At 38.9% G+C, this 19,275-nt stretch overlaps 2 protein-coding genes and 1 long non-coding RNA gene across 5 annotated transcripts in view; 1 reads left to right on the forward strand and 2 right to left on the reverse strand.

Annotated features, from left to right (window-relative positions):
* AQR (aquarius intron-binding spliceosomal factor) overlaps window positions 1–5,765 on the reverse strand; it is a 108,817-nt gene extending 103,052 nt beyond the window's left edge. For both annotated transcript variants that reach the window (XR_003210524.2, XM_025883877.2), the window contains exons 1-2: window positions 5,508–5,765; window positions 923–979 (exon numbers count right to left, since the gene is read on the reverse strand). Coding sequence is in view for 1 of the 2 variants with exons in the window: in XM_025883877.2 (XP_025739662.1) it covers window positions 923–979; window positions 5,508–5,582 (132 nt within the window). In the remaining variant the exon portion in view is untranslated. The remainder of the gene's footprint in view (window positions 1–922; window positions 980–5,507) is intronic.
* A 49-nt stretch (window positions 5,766–5,814) lies between these two features.
* On the forward strand, window positions 5,815–13,895 carry LOC141369981 (uncharacterized). 2 transcript variants are annotated; one of them, XR_012373590.1, is made up of 4 exons: window positions 5,815–5,917; window positions 6,054–6,232; window positions 11,945–12,080; window positions 13,593–13,895. It is a non-coding gene; the product is annotated as an uncharacterized lncRNA (long non-coding RNA). The 2 variants fall into 2 exon arrangements; XR_012373589.1 differs by lacking the exon at window positions 6,054–6,232.
* On the reverse strand, window positions 7,900–17,090 carry ZNF770 (zinc finger protein 770). The gene is made up of 2 exons (XM_025884340.2): window positions 16,991–17,090; window positions 7,900–12,454 (listed from the first exon to the last, which is right to left on the reverse strand). Exon 2 carries the CDS (start codon window positions 12,399–12,401, stop codon window positions 10,323–10,325), a length of 2,079 nt encoding a protein of 692 aa, XP_025740125.1. The 5' UTR covers window positions 12,402–12,454; window positions 16,991–17,090; the 3' UTR covers window positions 7,900–10,322.
* Between the last annotated feature and the right edge of the window lie 2,185 nt (window positions 17,091–19,275).

Consider the following 19,275-nt stretch of genomic DNA (forward strand, 5'->3'; position numbering starts at 1 on the left):
CAGTCTGCTACTCCCCCTGCTTGCACATGCGCATGCTCGCTCGCTTGCTCTCTCTCAAATAAATAAATGAAATATTTTTTTTAAAAAAGTTATACATGGGTTTTTGACTGCATGGGGGATCAGAACCCCAACCCATGTTGTTCAAGGGTCAGCTAATGAAGACACACTTTAACCATAAGGAAGAGAAAATACATTTACAGTACTGTACTTAGGAAAAAAAAAAAAATGTATAAATGGACCTATGCAGTTCAAACTTGTGTTGTTCAAGAGTCAACTATACCTGTTAAATGGCATGCAATATGTCATCTCTATTTTATTTAAAGATCTCTCTTTAAGAACCCATTTCCCCACATTCAGGAATTTTTGTTTTCGTTTATCCTAAACTGCTCCACCTGAACCATAAGTCCATTCCCTAACTGAAATATTACTGGTCTTTGGTCATCTAATCCTCTACCCTAAACAACTCCTACTTCTTCCACCATTCTTATAAATCTTTATCTCAGCTCATCAACCTAAAAATAAAAAACAATAGATTCTACCCTTAATGAACTGTCAAAAAATTGTACAGAAATTTCTGTATATCTACAAAAATTTTTATTACATGGTCATTATAATAATAAATTTAAAACAAACCAAGAATCTGTAACAGGAAACAGTTAAGTTATATACACAATTTTAAAAAAATTTAACATAACAAAATGATAGCAGAGGTTATCTCTGGGTAGTGATTTTTATTTTCTAATGTGTAACTTCTGTTATTTTCCAAATTTTCTGACATGAATAATTGTCAATCTGATAATTAGAAAACTGTAATTTGAACTTAAAAAAAAATCATGTAATGCTTTTGTTGAATTAGCCCTTAAAAGTAAGATAAAAAGAACACACCTATTTAAAAAGAATGTTGGAAATCAAATATACTTACCTTTATATCAAAAGGTGATTTTTTCTTGCTATGAGGAGCCCAGTATTTACATGCTAACTGCAAAAGTAAATAGTATAAATAAGTCACAGGTTCATACCATTGTCGAGCGAGAAGACTGAGATCATACAGTAACAAGCTCTTTCTTAACAGGGCATTAGAGGCACTGGGAGGACAGATTAATTCCACCTTCTAAGAGGACTATATGGGCATGCAGGCCAGTTAGCATCCTTGGCCCCAACCCACTAAAAGCCAGTAATGCCCTGCACTGCACCCTGCCATTATGATTTACAAAAACAAAACATACTTTTCTAACCACCCCAAGAGAAACAGTAGGACCCAGTTAATAACCACAGTCACACATCTTCAGCATAGAGATAAGGAAACCCAGGAACCTCCTAGAAAGAATACTCTAGAATCTAGAGATTAAGTGAGCTGCCCAAGATTAGAATTAGTTAAGAGTTGAGCTAGTATTAGAAAACAGATTCAAAATCTTGAGGAATGTTTATTTGCAAAACAGTAACCTTTAAATGATTAGTAGACACCCAGACACACATAACAAAACCTAAGAAGTTTCTAATCTATAAGCAGGTTATTACAGAGAATAAAAGAGCTGGTATACTTCAGCAGATTAGACTTCACCTGGAAATTGTGAACTTTAAACACATATAACACTAATTCCAGATATTTAGATGGATTATATAATATTATTATATAATATTAAGGAAAAACATGGTCTTACTAATATGTATTATGTTTTTTTAAAAGAAACTAAACTGCAATCTCTTGAAAAACAGAAAACTCTGGTAAGCACAGACTCAACACAACTATAAAAAAGTGTATCTGCACAGTATCTAGTGTACTGGAGAAAATCAAATAATAGCCAATGGACTGATGTATATATGTATGTATGCATGGGCGCATGGATGAATGAAAAAATAAAGTAAAATCTGAAATGTTACCTCTTCTGTGAGGCTTTCCTCAACCCTACCTAATGGTGATAATTGTTTCTTCCTTCTCTTTATCTCATAAAGAACTCTATTATAGTCTCATCTTTCGGTATTATTAATCATTTGATTGCTTATCTATCTTTCCTGTCTGCCTCAGTAGAACACTAAAGAGATGGGACTCATATCTTCTTTTCTTCTATAGTTAAGTACCTATCCCAGTAAGTATACCCAAAGGGCCTCCCAAGCAGTAAGGACATTGGCCCTGAGGAATTCTCTCCAAATCAGTACAGTAATGGCCCACTTATGTGACACCTTCCCAAACTATCAATCAACCTCCAACCCAACAGAAAATACTTTACCCCCAAATTATCCTATGGTATTCTCATTTCCTCATTCCACTGCCTATAGGCATCACACAAACTAGCCATCTTTTACTCACCTCATACCGTTAAGACAACTGAATCTGATCTGTTTTCATGGATTTAGCGTCTTCCAAACAAATATGTAAATCCTATCTTCTGATCCAAACTGCTTATTGTAAATATCTGATCTAGCTTTTCCTTGGGGTCTAACCTGTGACCTCTCAGACACTACTACCTCCAGGAATATACTGCCCTCCCCCACACTCTCCAGCCTCATGCAAAATCGAAATTTTGCATTTCCCACTTAGTATAGCTATGACAGCATAGACTGTTCAAAATAAATTTTATTGAAAGACAAAAAGGACATAAAATATAGTAGCATAAAAAACTGAATTCACAAAATTCAGATCTCTGATCTCCTTAAAACTAAATTTTAAGCTCTGCATCTTACTCATTTAATAATAATTTAAAAACACCTTCTCTGGTCAGGTACTCAGAAATGAAGAAGAAGGAAGGAGGAAGGGGAGGAGAAGAAGAAAAAGAACCAACCACCACCTAAATCCAAGACATCCCCTCCAACTAGAAAAGCCATTCCCTCATGTTCCTATTTATGTTTCAAAGTCCATCTAAAATGGCACTTTCTCAATGAGAAAATTCTTTCTCGACAGCCTTTTCTTAGACAAAAGTTTTCATTTAAAACTGTGTTCTCAAAGCATTTCCCTCACATCTCTATTCTGGCATTATCAACTGAACTATGATGAATGAGTCTCAAAATCTCCTTCCAGAAACTGAACTCCCTAAACACAAGGATCACATTTTATTTACCTTTGTAGCCCAGAAGAGCCCAAAACAGAATCTTGTAAATATTAGGCATTCATGTCTGCTATCATAGTCTACTGCTGAGAATGTTCATCCCTACCACATTTTAATGCCCTGGTATGTTTATCCATTAATTCACTCATTCTTTCTTTTAAAAGATACTTACTCATCACACAATGTGTTCCTAGTACAATGCTAGGTACTGGGAGTACATGGGGAATAAATCAGACATGTCCCTAGCCTCAGCTCTCTCAATCTAATACAGGATACAATAAATGTTATATGTTTACAAATAATATTCCCTGGGACATATCAGTCAATCCTACAGTTTTAAACACCACGTTGTCAACAAATACCAAACTTATATTCAAGCCCAGATCTTGCTCAGGTACTCTAGACTCACATACTCAACTGCCTTCTCAATATATTCAACTGAATGTTTACTAGGCTTCTTCCATTTAACAAGGCCCAAACAGAACTCTTGATACTCCCCACTAAACCCTCTCCTTTCCTATCTCAGTAAATGTCCAAACCATTCACCTAGTTGTTCAAGCTATGCCCGATTTGTCTTTTCCTCCATCATTCTACAATCAATCATCATCAAGTCCTGCTGCCTCTAGCCTCAGAATACATCAGTCTACCCTAATCTTTAATAGTTGAGGCCACCATCATCTCTTACCTGGAGTCACTGGCAACCTTATTACTACTTTTGCTCTTTCACTCCCATCCAGTTTCCATACATTAGCCAGAAGATTCTTTCTAAAATATCATTCCCTGGATTGCAATTAAAATCTACTGGATGAATGAAACCCAAATTTCTTATCTCAGCCTCCAAAACTGTATATGATCTGATCCCTACATACTCTCTGTCCTCATCTCATACCATTCTCCCTCTTATGCTTCTATCCTGGCCTTCTTTATATTCACACCATAAAGCATCTGCACTTGCTATTCCGTGGATTGTTTCCCTGCTCTCCCCAAAACTGGCTCTTTTTTTGCATTCAGGTCTTAGTTCAAATGTCACCTCAGAGAGAACCTTCCTGACTGCCTTTCATACACCCCATCCTAGTCAGTGTCATTAACACCCTGTTTCATTTTCCTGATAGCACTTATCCCTATTTGAAACTGTACTGTTAATTTGACTCATCTCTAAAATCTAAGCTCGTTGAGTGAAAGAAACTAATAAATGGCTTTAACCATAAAAAACAAGTGTATGGGAAAAGGGAGATCTAATTTAGTTTAAGTTGTCGGGAAAGCTTCTCCCAAGTAATGTAGATGGATGACAATGAATTAACCGTGTAAAGGAAAGTGGGGAAAAAATGAGGATTCTGAGCAGAAGGAACAATGTTGAAAGACCAGGAGGTGAAAGACAGCACGACAAATTTAAGTAAATGCAGGTCAGTATGGCTAAAGCAGAGTTAGAAAGAGAGAAAACTGGATGTATGCACATGCCAGATTACATAATACTTTGAAGGATCCTGGTCATTATCCTAAGAGAAATTAGAACTCTTTAGAGATTTTAAGAAGGTAAGTGATATGATCAGATTTGCATTTGTATAAAATCACTGGCAACAATATGAAGAATGGGCTGGAGGAGAGCAAGAGGAACCACAAGACAGGTTAGGATGCCTACGTCCAGAGAGTAAACAACGGCAACTTGGCTTAGTGTAAGAGAAGCAGACAGATTTGAAAGATATTTATAATGTAAACATGCAGTGATTAAGGGAAAGGGGGGCTCAAAATGACTCTTGAGGCTTCTGCCTTGGCAAATCTGAGACAGAGACCAGAGAAGAAAGAAGCAGATGGCATAATAACTTCGGCAGGGAGCTATTTGCACTCTTAACCAATACCCAAAGCAGCGCACAAGGATTAGGAATGTTGCTGAGGGCTACAGGACTGTTTCCCCATCCACAGCCAACGGCGGTTCACAATCCAACACAGTAAACAGGTTCTAAATGAATGCTCTCCAATAACACGATTGCTCTCTTCATAGATGCATCTATTTGACGCAGGTGTCTTGTCAGACTCTCATCACTCCACTCAAAAGCGTACGTTACTCTACGGCTACGAAAAACTCTACTCCTCCCTCTCTATTAGGCATCATCTCGGCTACGAAACCTTGCCGGTCTCAGGCTGGGGTGCTGCTGCTTCTGTGAATCCATCACTTCTGCGACGGACTCCAAAACGGAAAAGCTCGCTTAGTAGCTTTCTTTTTTATTTGTCTATCTTCCCTGGAACCTGTACTCCGCAGGGCAAGGCGGCCTCTTTCACTGTGGTATCCCCAGCACCTAACACAGTGGCCGACACAGAGCAGATACTCAGCTAAAAGACTTGAGTAAATGAATTGACGAACAAATGCCTCCTGGGTGCACCCCGTCCCAAAGAAAATCCCACCCCCAGGCCTCGCGGGCCTTGACGTCTCTTCCTTTCACACACACCAGCCTCGGCCAAGCGCACCTGGGTTACGAACTCCGCGTTGATCTGGGACACCGTAGGAGCCACGATTTTCTTGGGCTGAGCAGGGGCCGCCATGGCAGCACTCTCACTCCGCTCCAGTGGAAAGGAAAGGTCCCCTCGGAGTAGCGGTGAACGTGATGCACTTCCCCTAACAGGCAGCTCTTGCTGCCCAACTCCGCGAAGCAGGAGCCCGCGGGCCGGGATATCTTCAGCCTTCACAGTCTCAGAGGTGCGCGCACCGCTGCCCGTACATCTTCCCGGAAGCGGAACGGAACACTGCCGGAAGTTCATGCAGGCGTTGGGTCTGAGCTACAGACAGCAAGGGCTTCGGCCTCCTCCGCATGCGTCCCCTAGCGGGAAGCTGAAAGAACGCACCCAGCAGTCCGGATCGGGTCTCAAGGATTCGGCAGGTAGGTGAGAGTTCTCCAGGTAAAATTGCCCGGGTGGGGAAGACTTGGTGGTTCTCTCAAACCTAAAAAAAGCAGTAGTGAAAAAAACATAGCTGGGTATGGGGGGCTCGGTTTTAAATGATTTTTTTTTTAACAGATTCATGGAGGTATAGGTTGACATACAATGAACTGCATGTACATATTTGGAGTGTAAAATTTAATCCGTTTTCAGTCGTACATCCGTGAAACCATCACCAAAATCGGGATAATAAGCATACACAACGCCCCGAAAAGTTTCCTCATGACTTTTGCAATCCATCCCTATTGCCCTGCTAGGTAAAAAGGGGCTACTAGGTAAAAAGGGGCTGACAGGTTAGTGAGTGAAGAGGCAATGGACAAAGTCGGTGTAAAATGCATTTTCATCATAAAAGACAGAAAGATACAACAGTAACCAGAATAACAGGTAGAATTCAAGTTGTGTGTCTCAACTGTTATCTCTTTTTACGCTAGGTGCAGTGGAAATTTTTTTTTTTTTTTTTGCCTATTCTCCCTTCTTTCCAAACACAACTTCAATTTTGACCTAACAGCTAACCTGCATAAATGCAAATTCTTGGACCCAACACCAGACATGAGAGAAACTCTGAGGATGTGACTTAGCTATCTATGCTTCTAACAAACCCTCTGTAGGATTCCAATGCAAACTAAAGTTTGAAAACCACTGATCAACAATGACAACGGAGTTATGAACAAAATCAGTGGGAGCACAGGGAATGGCTTGTTTGGGTAAATCAGAAAGGCTTCCAGAGGAAGTAGTATTTAAGTTCAAACTCAAAGGGTGCCTGGGTGGCTCAGATGGTTAAGTGTCCGCCTTTGGCTCAGGTCATGATCCCAGAGTCCTGGGATCGAGTCCCGCATCGGGTTCCTTGCTCCTTGGGAGCCTGCTTCTCCCTCTGCCTCTCTCTCTCTCTCATGAATAAATAAATAAAATCTTAAAAAAAAAGAATGAATAGAAATTTGCCAGTGTAGATGCAAAATATTATGTGTTCCATATTCCTTTAATAATACCATTGTGCCACTTTTTTTTTCTCTTAATGCTAATAGAACTCTAGCAGTTAGCCCTGAAATTTAAGTCCTTCCAACCAATAGAAAGCAATAGAAAGCTCAAGATAGGAATTAAATGTTCTTTCCCTGCTTCTAAAAAACAGATATTCTGTATCGTTGAACAGTCCTTGAGGCACGTGGCTAGCTCAGTAGGTGGAGCCTGAACTCTTGATCTCAGAGCCATGAGTTCAAGCCCCCACGTTCAGTGTAGAGATTACTAAAAAACAAAAACAGAAAACCCAAAAATGGGTTATCTAACATAACATGTAAATTGAAACGTTTTGGGGGCCTGGCTGGCTCAGTCAGTAGAACATGTGACTCTTGATCTCAGGGTTGTGAGTTAAAGCTCCACGTTGGGATAGAGATGTTAAAAAAATAAATTAAGTAAAAAACCAATTCATCATTTAAAAAAAGTTTTCTGCAAGCCGGTTTTAAACACTTTAGTTTTTTCCCATAATCATGGAAAACCAAATAAAATCTGGCTCATCTAAATTTCTTCTTTGAACTAAGAGTGTTGAAGTCTGTATCTAATTTAAAATAATAGTGGGTAGACAAGATGGAGACAAGAATAGCAAGACTATGCATGGGAGGAATTAATTCTGTATTTCTTTAGCACAAATCTGGAGAAAGGCCAAAGAGGAAGATAAATGGGTAAGCAGGTAGATCATGTGACATGTAATGCAGTTAACATACTTTTGTAGGTGATAAGAAACTATCAAAGCAATGTACTAAAAAGGAAAAGTAAAAAATAAATAAGTAAAAAGGAGATGATTCAATATCCATGTTAGGAAATTCAGTGTAGAAGGTGAATTGGAATGCGCCCAGTAAAGTGTTTGGCCATCAGTACCTTGTTCCAGTATTACGTGATTTTTACCTTCTATTAAAAAAAAAAAAATAGTCCAAACTGTGTAACTTGAAAGTTTATTTTTAAAATATTCTGAAATTTAAATTCTTCAAGACTCTTAACCACCATCCACTTTCCTTCAACACACACACATTTTGTCTTAAAATTGTTGGCCCTACCGCAGTACAAAACAAGAAACAATAAATCCACTAACCCAGCCAATGAAACTACTTCAGTAAGTAATCATGCTACAGCCTGGAATCACCCAAACAAAAATTTTTAATAAATCTCTTTAAAGATATTTATAAAGATTATTTTTTCAGAAAACCAAAGTAATTGATTCAACAATACTAACAGTTCTAGCATGCAGCAAATCATCATTTAACATCTAATGTTTAATTTTCTTATCATGGATGTATACAGTTTATTTTCATTCCTATAAAGTTTCCACAAGAAGCTTGCAGTGATAAAGGAAAATAAGGATTTTGTTACAGGTACTTCAAATAGCACTACAGTACATCTTTGACAAAATTTTTACAATTATTCCAACTTTCAATATGAAACAGCTTAAAAAGGCATGGGTCAAAAAAAAAGTATAGTATTATCACTTAAGCAAATAAAGTCTAATAATCATACAAGCACAACACTGTTAGGACTCTCCCTGTTTGGGGTGGGAAAGGACTAAATGAGACATTTGCTTCAAATAAAATTACATATGTAGCTTTGGAAAATCCCCAAATACACAATTTCAAACAAAAAATCCTTGAACCTATATTCTTGGAAAATATGAGCTAATTATTCCTTGCTTTTATGTAACAGGTATGTTCTTGAAAAGTTTTGTGTAAGGCAAATTCTATAAACCCTCATCTTTCTTGCATTGGAGGAACGTATCTGGAGGAAACCTAAGAGAAATTATTCTCTAAAACATATGATTCTCCTGCACATTTATACATCATTGGGCATTTTATCTTTACTGTCACATTTTATCTCTGTATATTAAACCCAAGTTTCTCAAAATGCACTTGAAAAAGAAGATACCAACTTCTCCTCCCCCCTCCTCCTATACGATTTCTTAGAGTATGATAAAGAACTTAAAATGCAAAGAATGTTTATTATTCACTTTCAACAGAGGGCTTGTCACTATATTTAGGTGTGCTAAGAAAAACACCGACCTGTTCTTCTCTTAAAAGATAATGGTTATTTTATTACTAAGAAATGTCATTCTTAAAGATTTTATTAAAAAATGGCAAATACAAAGGACAATTTGTGGTTCTTTTATAGCTTAAGATTCCCAATATTTCCCTATCATGACAGTGCTGTTGAGAAGAATGATACCCTCAATTCCATAAACACTTTATTCCTAAATGGGAATAATTACCTTACTATTCAAAACAGTTTGCTAAGGATCAAAATATTCTTTAGCATTAGAGTCTTGCAAGAAACATAGAATTCAAAACTAGAACTAGACCTAGTCATTGCCATTTGATCAAACTTAACAGATAGATTTAGTTAAGTCACAGGACCACTCAATTCAAGAGGCATTAAAACAAAGTTTTACTGAAGTAAAATAGAAGTCTTGTGGAGATGCAGATCTGTAGGTGAGTCTTAAGTCTATACAACTACTGTTGTCAATCATTTAGTAAATAGATGAATTTCATTTATTCCTCTGAAAAGATAATACTGCATACATATCATCAAAAAGATTATGGCACTTGGACAATATTCCTGATAAGTAAACATGATAAATGTGTACAGGTGCATCCTAGTCTCTCTCCTACTTTCAGATCTTTTGGGAAAGATAACAACAGGCTGGGCAAAAAACCAACTCTAATACCCTGTGGAAAAGGAGGTGAAGCTACCAGAGTCCTAAGAATAAATAGCTTGCAAAAGACCAATGAAAATAATGCTGTGATTTTCTCATCCATTTTCACTTCTACTGCCTTCAGTTTTTAAACTTACAAGAAAAAATTTTGCAATGGAATCTGAGCCACAGGTGGACAAAATTATGCTTTCATGTGAAACAAAATAAATAAAATGTAGTGAGGCTATTTGCTGCAGCCAAAACCCAATTTTTACCTCTGTCTTTTATCTAAAAGGAGACGGCATACATTAAGAATTCTTTTAAAAAATAATGAATGAACTGAGTTATTGTACCGCATCATGGATTTACATTTTCAATACAGCCAAAATAAGTATTAAAATAAAATAAATGCTTACTGTATGGCATCAAACCATGTTCTTCCCCCTAAAAGTTAATTTGGCTGTTCCTAAAACATTGTATTAATTTTCTATGTATCTTGGCTCTTACTTGCAGGACAAGCAACTGCCTATAAAATCACTCAACCTAAGGAAGGCATTTTAATGAAAATATATCTAAATGATATAGGCTTTAAGAACAAGATCACCAGAGAGACCACAAATGTGTTACTGGTTCTGTCAGTTACATAACTGAATTTGAGAACCACTTTATCTTGTGGTTGGTCATTCCTTAAAGTGAGTAAGTTGATGTCTCTTCCAGTGAGGAGCCTGTCTGAATGTTTTGCCACAAACTGAGCATTCAAATGGCTTCTGCCCTGCATGAATTAGATAGTGTCTTTCCAGTTTAGATGGAGATCTAAAACTTTTGGAACAAACGCTGCATTGGTAAAGAAGGCCATCATTCCTTTCTGCACGCCCTGAATAACCACAACAATGACTGTGCTGGCTCTGCTCTGATTGCAGAAGTGCACTAGAGAGATAAGACTGCCTGTTCCTATAGGGGGTACTGAGAATGAAATCCTCTGATTCTGCCTTAACTTTTATATCTGATATTTGATCTGACTCTGAGACCTCATATTTTTGGAAACCAAGAGTCTGACATTGTTGGGAAGCATTATAGTTAACATTTTCACCTGGATGAATGAGAAGTTGGTTCAAATTTTCAAATTCTTGGCAAAGAGATCTTCTATAAGGTATCTTATCAATATGAGTTAATTTGTGTCTTTTTAAGTGAGCTGACTGTCTAAAAGATTTCCCACAAACATTACAGCCAAATGGCCTCTGTCCAGTATGAATTAAATAGTGTCTTTGTAGTTTGGAAATAGAAGGAAACACTTTCTCACATTTGTCACAAGGACACATCTTATGTCCAGTATGGATGTTTTCACTTGGAACTGAAAAACCACACTGAAGCACTTCACAGTTATCAAAAAATTCCTCACCTGATGAACCATAGATAGATACATCTTTATTATTCACTGAATTATCTGTAGTTAACATATTTTCTGTTGTAAGGATACCTTTCAAGTTTTTACCCATATTTTGGCTCTGGAAGTGCTTTTGCCAAGAAAATGGCAAACTCAATGTTTTCTTCTTTTTATTGCCAACTGTCTTATATGTTCCATGTTTGCCAAGAGAACCCATAAATGTTCTCTGGGCTTGTTCAGGGCTCTGCTCACCAGAAATAAGATCACAATTTTTCAAGAAATTATTTTTAAATACTTTTTTCTCAGATCGAAAATTATCTAATTTCTTACCCCCAGCACGTTTAAGTTTAGCCAAGATTTTTTTCACAATGGTTTTATAGTTGTAGCTTCTTTTGAGCCTGCTTGGAATTTTGCCACTTCTGGCAGGAAAACACTTATGTCCATTGAGAATCTGCTCTGATTCAAAACACTCTTCACACTCTGGACACTGAAAAGGGACGATATAAATAGAGTGGACATCAAGTTGATTATTCTCCTCAGATTCACCTATATCACCATTTTCAAAACCATCCTCCTTTGCATTTAACTTGTTAGGCAGGGGGCATGATTCTGGACTCTTTACCTTCAATGAAAGAGTCTGAAAGGTCTTATTCCTGGTATGGATTTGTTTATGCTTCAGAAGTTTGCTTTGAATCTTAAATCCTTTTTGACAAAAACAACATTGAAAAGGTCTTTCTTCTGAATGTGTGAGTTGATGAATTTTTAAATGAGTTGACTGTCGGAAGGATTTACTGCACAAGACACACTTAAAAGGCCTCTGACCAGTATGAATAAGTGCATGCCTATCAAGTTTTGATTGTGATGGAAACATCTTGCCACAGATTGTACAAGCGTGAATATTCTTTCTTTTCTTTGTAGGGCTGTACGTAGGATCAGACTTAGAGCATGGATGGAATGCCCATCTTTCCTCTGTGGTAAAAGTATGAAACATTCCATATACTGGCTTTTCTTGCTTGGCCTCCAACAATCTTCTGACCTGTTTAACATCATTCTGGTAGGTTTCATTGTGAAGTTGTTGGTGCTTCACAAATGTCTTCAGATTTTTAAAGTGGCGTTGACAAATGCTACATTTAAAAGGCAGATTATGAGTTAGTTGATGTCTCTCCAGATGAACCAGTTGCCTAAAGGTTTTATGACATACATCACATTCAAATGGTTTTTGACCAGTATGAATGAGATAATGCCTAGCTAATTTTGATGGTGTTTCAAAGTGCTTGAAGCAAATATTGCAAATATATGGCCTGTTTCTAGGTAGTTTGTTGGCTACTACACACTGTTGAATCTTTAGCATTTTTAAATTGTTTTCAGCCATCATATTCTTCAGTGATATACTCTGATGAACTCCATGTTCTTAAACTCCACAGATGTCTAAAAATTAAAAATAAAAATGTATTAATTTAAAAATTATTTATTCATATGAAAAGAAATAATTAAGTTGTCCTTTGGTTAAAGATATTAAGGGTATAGGGGAACCTGGACTTTTTCTATGTTTAAAAGTAAGTTAATAATCATTTTAGATGAATACTTTAGAATCATAAAACTAACTTCACACATAGAAATGGTGAGTCTTTAAAAGAAATTTCTAGGGATGCCTGGCTGGCTCAGTCAGTAGAGCATACGACTCTTGATCTCAGGATCATGAGTTCAAGCTTCATGTGGGTGTAGAGCTTACTTAAAAAAAAAAAAAGCCAAAATAAAATAAAAAAATAAATCTCTAAAAACCTATATAATTTTAAGCTATATTTCTAATTGAGATAATACATTAAAAGGAGGATAAGTTGAATTTCTTAACATTAAATAGACCTTTTAATTCCAATTTTCCTAGTTCTCTATTAAGTAGTGTCATCAATATTTAGTTGCTTTGTCATTATTTATTTATTTATTCATTTTTAAGAGAGAGAGAGAGAGAACCCATGTGTGAGTCAGGGTGGAGAGGGGCAGTGGGAGAGGAAGAGAATCTTAGCAGGCTCCACCCTCAGCACAGAGCCCGATGTGGGGCTCCACCTCATGACCCTGAAATCATGACCTGAGCCGAAATCAAGTTGGATGCTCCACTAAGCCACCCAGGTGTCCCGCTTTGTCATTTTTAAAAAATTAAGCTAGAAAGGTTAGAAAGTGTTAAGAATTAAAATATAGAACTAAAAATAAGATATATTTGCATTTAATTATAGCATACCATGGGTGTGATCTGAGAGAATGTTTGTTACCAAGGTTGGATTTTTTTAGCCACATCATTAACAGTATTTACTTTTTTTTTTTTTTTTTGTTTTTATTTTTTTATTTTAGAGAAGGGAGAGAGAGAGAGAGAGAGAGAGAGAGAGAGAGCATGAGAGGGGGGAAGGTCAGAGGGAGAAGCAGACTCCCTGCCGAGCAGGGAGCCCGATGCGGGACTCGATCCCGGGACTCCAGGATCATGGCCTGAGCCGAAGGCAGTCGCTTAACCAACTGAGCCACCCAGGCGCCCCTAACAGTATTTACTTTTAATTACTTCTTTGGATCAACAAAGACAACATGGACAACTGGGAGAAAATGCGCCAGATAACCTAGTCCCGATTTGCTACCATATGATCTCAGTGGCAGAAAAAAGGAAATAGATTGTTCATCTCTAAGACTCCTGGCTGCCTACCACATCAAGTTGTGAGAATCAATGGAAATAACGCATCCAAATGTGTTGGAAAACTATGAAGCGATATACAAATGGGAGGTATTAACTTAGCTCAACACTAATCAAATTTTAGAACTTTATCCTTGTCTACATAATACATATTTTTAGGGTTTCTAACTAAGAAATAAACAAACTAAATTTACAGTTCTTTGTATTTCTTCTTTGCATTTTGTTGTGGAATTCCTAAAAGACAGGCACAGAGTTGATGCGGTAAATTGGCTACTTATATTCTTATTGATGGCTAAGTAACTGAAAGTTAAGTGTGGTTCACTTTTCAGACAATATAATAAAAGGATCATTTTGGTCTTGGAGTTAATATAAAGATAAATCTGCTTTTGCTAACATAACTCTGTAGGAAACATGCATAAGTTTACTAGGTATTTTCACAAAAACTGTATACCCTACCTTCTCATTAATCAGAGAAACCAATTTTCTTCTCATCCTACTATTACATTTACTTTAAATAAAGGAGTCAGAAATTAAAAAAAAAAAGCTGCTCTACCTCTCTGATTCTAATGTTGTATCTTCTAGTTGAGATCAGAAAGTTGATAAATCTACCAGAAACTGTGTTCTTTTGTCAGGTAATTTGGTGAACGTCCAACATATATGCTATTTGCTATTTACTGTTTTCTCCTAGAAGACACCTTAAACACAAAATCACAAACACATCCACTGTGGTTCTTTTCAGCAATGTGACTTAGAAACAAAAACATTCATTTATTGAACAAGTATCTTCTATTAGTTGCTTTATCATAGTGTTTTTCAGTGTCTGAAAAACACAACTGCATGTTGCTACCATTAATGCATTGTGAAATCAATTTAGTGGGTCATGATCACCAGTTTTGTTTAATAAAGAGCAGTAAATATCAGATTCCATTACATAAAGATGAAAACTATTTTGTGAAACTTCTGTTGAAAGAGGTAAGAAAGTTGTGAAAGCTGTTCCTGGTATATCTCTTCACACAACACTAGACAGAGGAACCCACAACAAATTAATCACTTTATTCAAAGTAACCAAGTAATCCATTAGGTAAGATTGGGGCCCATAGGATGAGGCAGGATTACTAATGAAAGCAACAGTATCTAATTTTCTTCACTTGGCCCATATAACCCCAAAATATTTACGAAAAAATGTAATTAGAGGCCAAATGGATATGCTATACAAGTCTATGTAAAATAAAAGAATCTGACTGCAAGCCACTATATTAATTTACAAACTATACCATATAACCCAGATATCCATGTTAGCAACAATCAACTGTTGGTGCTATTCGTATGTATTTTCACTACACTGAGAGAAATTACTGGTGAACAACTTCCAGACCCCTAAACATGCTGAACACACCAATGGTTATGAGGATTAAAATTATGAATCCATTAGATTGCCAAGAACTTGGCAATTTATTTCATTCCTGTCAAGCTATCGGGTGTTGAGGTGGTCAATTAGGACAACGAGCCAAAATGAAAATAATAATCAAGCCTTTATTCACTTAACTGCCATAGTGCAAGCATGAGGCAAAACAAGGACTGGCTCCCCAGGGTCCATTACACAGAACTACACTAGGTGAGGATCAGATGGATGCAGGGCACACAATCATCTCCCTGCACAGGAGGCCAGAACAAAAGGCTTCTGCCTCTTTATGGACCTGTGGGCCAGGGGAAGAGGACGGAAGGGCTAGGAGTGGAAAGGTCCTGAGTTAAAACCGAGAAAAGTACCTCAAGCAAGCCCCTCCCCCCACCCACCCAAGGAGGTCTTGGTAGAGATGGAGGGGCCTGGGAAGTACCCCTGCCAAGATCTTCTGAATGGAGGTAACTGAGCCAACAATGCAATCTAGTATAAGCATGGGTAGCAGGAGGGAAGGGGTGAGTCCTTGATTGCAGCTCCCTCCAGAAAACTGCAATGCACTGGCCATGCACAAGTCTGGTGTGCGGAGGGCAAGTTTCCCCCCATAAGGCTGGCCAGCCAAAGCCACGAAATTGTCTACAGTCAGGCCTGAAAGATCACACAAAGGATCTCAATTCCTGTAGCCGACCTCAATTCCTACTGTATATTTTTCCTTCTTTTTAACAGTTTCTATGGAATACTCTTGAAAGAAGTCCCAGACTAGAACCACATACCACAACTATCTCTGGTTATAACAGGAATTGACTACCCATAGTTCCTGTGCAAAAAATTGTCTATGGCTGATCAACTACCACTAGCACTAAGACTGGATACTATTGTCATTTGCCTTCACACCAGGTGAGAAAGCACTTACTGGGAGCCCTGTAATTGCTAGAACCATTGGTGGCAACAAGTGATCTCATCTGCTATTTATGTGATAGCTCAGGGATCCCCAGTGCTCCAAGTGCAGTCCCATATGTACTTCTACGGCGGGCACATTAATTTGATAGAGCTCCAAATCCCACTTCAACTGATTCTCTGTGTTCTCAATTGATCTTTTGTTATTGGTAATATTAAAACAAACAAACAAAAAAACCCAACACCGTGTACTTTTTCCTGTGAAACTGAAAATGAAAAGTAAAATTGCAAATCTCAGTGGTTCTACCTGAAGATTATTCTGACAACTGCAAGATACACTCAGTTGGAAGACTGTAAAAACCGATTTTAAAAAATTCCAATGACGCTTCAAGGCTGAAAGCCTGTTGGTTTTTTACTAACACCATAAAAGCGAAGTGAGGACATCACAAAAGCAAATGAACAAGAGACGAACGACCTGAGAGAAACTTGGAGCACTTCCAGCTGGGGAATAATCTCTGGCGACATTTATCACAGTCTTTCCTTCTTGGTGGCTGCGTCTGCCCCATTCCCCTGGCCCACGCTCTCGTCCCAGAGGGCCTGCAATGGACAGAGGCCCCTGACGTCCTGCCGTTGCCCTCATCGCCCACAACCAATAAGCACCTAGAGGGTCGAGCCGAGTCCAGAGACTGCAAAATCCCACACCAGGAAAGGAAGGGCAAGGGTGAAAATGGCTTTGACGGCAGCCAGGGGGGGGGAAATGCCACATGCGACTCGACCCACAGCAGAGGAAAAGCATCCTTTCTGCGCCTTCCTCTCAGAGGTTGCCGCTCCCCAAGAGACGCAGTCGGGAGGCGGGGAACTGGAAAAGGAATGGGAGCCGAGGTCGTGGCGCCTCCGCTATGGGTCCCCGGGCACCTTGGAGGGATCGAGGCAGGCCCGACCCTTCCCGGGGATCGCTCCACCTCACACACAGATTCCTCAAGTCCTCCTCACGCACCTGGAGCTGGCACGGACCCAACAGGGACACATCTCAGGGCCCAGGCGCCGCGAAGGCAGCGAGCGCACGTCCGCAGGGCTGGCGCGGCGACGGGTTGAACGCGCAGGCGCGGCGCTCCGGAGCGCCCAGGGACGCGGTCCGGCTGGAAACAGGCTCCCCCCCACCCCAGGGCCGCCGTGGCTTAGGCTCGATGGGCAAGACGGCAGTGAAAGGGGGGGCTCCAGAGGTTGGTCCCCACCCCTAGCGCCGCTCACCTCGCCCTGCAGTTTCGCGGGGAAGAGAATAGAGGAGTAAAGGCTGTTTCTTCAGATTGCTGACAATTAGATAAGATGGATGTAAAGTGCTCAACATAGTGCCCAGAGCCTAGTAAGCCCTGAAGAGCTTCATCATTTATTACTCTTTTTATATTACATACAACTTTATGAAGTGATGGGATCTCATTTTAAAATGAGGAAAAGGAGATTGAGGTGTTAGGAAACTCAGTGTCACACGGCTGATAGACGATGGAGGTGGGATTTGAACACAGGCGTCTAGTACCAGACCTGCACTTTTAATTCGCTACTTCTTCCCAAGTTATAGATATCTCAGTATTTTATGTGGACACTATTAAGGGTTAAACGTTGTAGTCCAGTTACAGACGTGGGTGACACGTTATTAGGTATAAGATGCTTAGGTATCTACCGAAGATTTTAAGTACAAAAAACAGTGGAAAGTTATTGTGGATTTTTGCAGGTTCCGATTTTAACTGTTTCAGCTTGAGCGATGAGGACATGAGAACAGGTAACAAGCACATTTTCTTTCAACTGTAAGTAACTTTTTGCATTACTTGTCAAGGACCACTGACAACAAAAAATATTTCTAATGTTGGTATACCTTCCTCTGTTTAAAAAGGAAAAAGTTGGTCCATTGAAAAGTCATTCTCTATTTTCCATGTGGCAACATGAGGAAATGGCTAGTAGGACATAAGCTTTGGCTTTTATTTTGTAGCAAGCTTGGAGGAGTCACGTTTGGGGAAGGCTGAAGCCCTTACTTCCAACAGAAGCAGAGATAGAGAGAGGAGGGAAAGAGCTTCCGTGTCTTAAGTGTTAACCTCAGGGTAGGGACTCTGTGTGTTCAGATAACCGTTGAAGACTTGCTCTCTTCTGCAGCTTCTCCTGGGAACTCAACCCAACCAAATCATGCAAACAATTGCATCCATCACCAGCCACATAAATCCTCAGGAAAGATACGCAGACCATAAGAGAATATCACCTGAGGTTGGGAACCAATGGAGGGTGCATTACCTGCAAAATAAGTAGGCCTTTGCACCAAGAGCCTGAATTTGGAGTGTGGAACATAGATGAGACATGGATAAGTTATTCTCCAAGGCCACATACCCTACCTCACAGCCTTCCCCATTCACCCTGAAAGTCATCTCAGGAGCCTTCTGGGGGGGAAAAGGGGGAGTAGAGATTACTGTAAGTCATCAGGAAGATTTCACTGAATAGGTGAGATTTGAATGGGGGACTTAGCAGTGGTTTCAATATGGATAAACAGAAAATGTGGAGGGCAGGCTAGAACATTGTAGGAAGAGATGGTAGTAGTGATAAGGAAAAATAAAGGAACAGTGTGGCATATATCTTACCTCTGCAACTTACTAGTGTGTGTCCTTAAAAGTTATTTAACCTTTCTGAATCTCAGTTTCCTCATCCTCAAAATGGGGATATAATTAATCATTCATTCAATGGCCTGTCATGTACAAAGTACAAAGGATTCACTTTTAAGCATGTGAAGATGAAATGGTGAGGGCCCTGACTTCAATGTAGTTTTCAGCTCAGAAAAACATGCAAAGAAGTATAATATGATAAGAGAAGATATGTACAGGGCAGCAGTGGGGAGGAGGAGTGTTTAAATCTGCCTGGGACTTCAGGTGGAGATTGTCTTTGAGCTGAGGCATTAATTATCCATCCACCCATCCATCCATCCTACATATATTTTAAGCACTTGCTATGTGCCAAGCCCTGTTCTACATTACTGGAGATAGAGTAGGGGACAAATTAAAAAGTCGACAATTCCTGTCTTCATAGATTTTTCATTTATAGTTTTTTATATATTTATATGCCTACGGAGGGAGACACAATAAACTAAATAAGGAAAATATATCATATCTAATATGTAAAATAAGCACAGAAGGGGGCTGTGAAGATTTGGGTGGGAGGGCTTGTCGGCATTTTAGTAGATAGCCAGGGATGACCTTACTGAGCAGTTCTGTGATTTTTGAGTAGAGCCTGATAGAAATGAGAGAG

The sequence above is a fragment of the Callorhinus ursinus genome, unplaced genomic scaffold (genome assembly GCF_003265705.2).
Source record: "Callorhinus ursinus isolate GAN/ISIS: 27379988/994484 unplaced genomic scaffold, GSC_fseal_2.0 scaffold25, whole genome shotgun sequence".
NCBI lineage: Eukaryota > Metazoa > Chordata > Mammalia > Carnivora > Otariidae > Callorhinus > Callorhinus ursinus.